We start from the raw sequence: 2,518 nt of genomic DNA on the forward strand, positions 1-2,518 counted from the left end.
GCACCCCAGTCGGACGAAGGCTCTGACATTGACTCTGAACCGGATTTGCCCCTGAAGAGGAAACAGCGCAGGAGCCGAACCACGTTCACAGCAGAACAGCTTGAAGAGCTGGAACGCGCTTTCGAGAGAACCCACTACCCGGATATCTACACCAGGGAGGAGCTGGCACAGAGGGCGAAGCTCACGGAGGCCCGAGTACAGGTACTGCCCTCCGAGCCCCCACGCCCTGCTTCCTTTCAACCTGGAAGGAAAACCGAAAGGGTCTTCTCGTTTACCGTATATGCTGAACCAAGAAAATAGATATATTAGGCATGGCACTTCTTCGTGCATTGTAGTCTCTAGTATTATAAAGTTCCTTCCTTTTTCTCTAATGCCTTTTTCCTATTTCACCTTTCATGATAATATCATGACCTCTGTTTTCTTTTTATTTTCATTTGCCTGGTTCGACCTCCTCTGAATCCATCTCTTTCATTTTCGGGATGTCTATTGTATACAGCAGTATTTTACTTGCTAACCAGTCAGAAATTTCTTTTTTTCTTAATAGGTTGGGAAGTCCAGTTAAATTTGTTGACGTGATGGCTATGTTTGGCATTTGATACAAGTATTTGATAAGTGTCAATTCTAAACCGTGATCTATGGAATTTGCTTTTTTTGTATTCTCAGTTCTTTTTGTATTTATGAAAATGTGCATTCTTATTTTAGAATTTGGTTATTATTACTAGGAGAATATGATTATATCAGATAAAACACAGAGAAGCCTGTTAATTCATGTTATTCAATCATCATTTCAAGAATCCTAATGATGTAACAGCCACTATATGGACATTGAGGTGAAACGCAGATAATAGCAAGCCAATCTTGAGTGGTTCCTCTGTGCCAGGCATTGTTCCAAGTGCTTTACATGAATTAGCCCATTTACTTGTCATTAAAACCCTAGGTAGGCATTAATTACTACCACCAATTTATTTTTCAGACTATTTAAATAACTACCTAAAGTGAAATCGCTCATAAATTAGAGAGGTAATTGGATTCCATACACTTCCTCTCTATGGCCTTTCAATTATGAAATGTGAATAAGGTAAAATCCCTTCCTTTAAGAATTTTATTGTCTAGGAGCCTTTCAAATAACTATTGTTCTAAAAACAGTTTGAAATACCTTTTGAACTCTTTGAAGTACAGATGACAATTGAACAATGTGAAGGTTAGTAGTTTTGACCCCTGCACAGTCTAATATTCATACATAAATCTTGACTCCAGAAAAACTTAGCTCTAGGTATCCATGGGGGATTGGTTCCAGGCCCTGCCTCCTCCAAGGATACCAAAATTTGAGGATGCTCAAGTCCCCTATACAAAATGGTATAGATCAATGCATATAGTTGACCCTTCGCATCTGCAGGCTCCCAACTACAGGCTGAAAATGCTATAGATATTTACTGAAAAACATCTGCGTGTAAGTGGACCCACACAGTTCAAAATTGTGTTGTTTAGGAGTCAGTGGCACTGTGAACCCTCTGGAAAAGGCTATTTTGGTATAATATCTTTCTACTGAGTGATAGAATAATGTTTTCATCATAAATAATGACTGTCCTCTTCAAGGTAGTAAAGCATTGTTTGAAAGATTACAAATGTCTTAGGGTATCCTGGAACTCCTTACTGCCCCAGAAGTCATGTTATTTTATCTGGAAATGCTGTGTTATTTCAAGATACTCGACTTTCATAGTCAAAATGAAGGTGGGGACTCAGCAGTGAACTGGTCAGTTGATATGTTCTCTAGAGTGATCAACACTTTTTCATATGTAGCTAATTACCTCTCCAATTATATAATTTTCAGAAATAACCTCTTCCAGGCTGCAGAGCCTCGTCAGAGGAGTTGTCTTTTTCAAATTGACTTTCCATATGATCATCACAGTGCTAGGAAAATCAAGGAACGCTGAGATGAATTAACACAAGTCTCTCAAGGAGCTACAATCTGATAGGGGTAATAAAGTAAACATACAAATAATTTAAAAACAAAGCAGAAGTGATAAGTTCCATGAGAAAGAGACTAAGCGAGTACATGTGGAGAAGAGAAAAGGACGAGGTCTTGTTGGAGTAAACAAGAGAGGCTCAGGAAGAAGGCAGATTTAAGATGGACTTTTGAGGCTAAATAGATATTCATTGGACAGGGCAGGTGGGGAGAGTATATTAATAAGGGGGAATAATATGAGCAAAAGCACAGAGAGTTGGAAGAACCTCAGTTACATACTAGATGACCTTTCATTTTCACTCATGTCAAGATAACAGTTCAGTTTGGTTGGAGGGTAGGGAGCGGTGGGAGGCAGAAGGAATAGGGCTGAAAAGCAAGGCTGAGGCCATCCTGTGGAAGGCTCGGGTCTCAGGTGCGGATGCTCACACTTGATGTGATAGGCAGGAGAGCTGTGGGCATGAAATAGGTCAGTGGCAGTGGGAATGGAAGAGTAAAGAGAGTGGCGAAAGATGTTCAGAGGTGGAACGTAGGCAGCTGATTGTGTAAGCTGGA

At 40.2% G+C, this 2,518-nt stretch overlaps 1 protein-coding gene across 1 annotated transcript in view; it reads left to right on the plus strand.

The window, feature by feature from the left end:
- PAX3 (paired box 3) overlaps nucleotides 1-2,518 on the plus strand; it is an 89,691-nt gene that overhangs the window by 61,313 nt on the left and 25,860 nt on the right. Inside the window, exon 4 of the mRNA XM_011358674.1 lies at nucleotides 1-201. Within this exon, the coding sequence (XP_011356976.1) occupies nucleotides 1-201 (201 nt within the window). The remainder of the gene's footprint in view (nucleotides 202-2,518) is intronic.

The sequence above is a fragment of the Pteropus vampyrus genome, unplaced genomic scaffold (genome assembly GCF_000151845.1).
Source record: "Pteropus vampyrus isolate Shadow unplaced genomic scaffold, Pvam_2.0 Scaffold42, whole genome shotgun sequence".
NCBI lineage: Eukaryota > Metazoa > Chordata > Mammalia > Chiroptera > Pteropodidae > Pteropus > Pteropus vampyrus.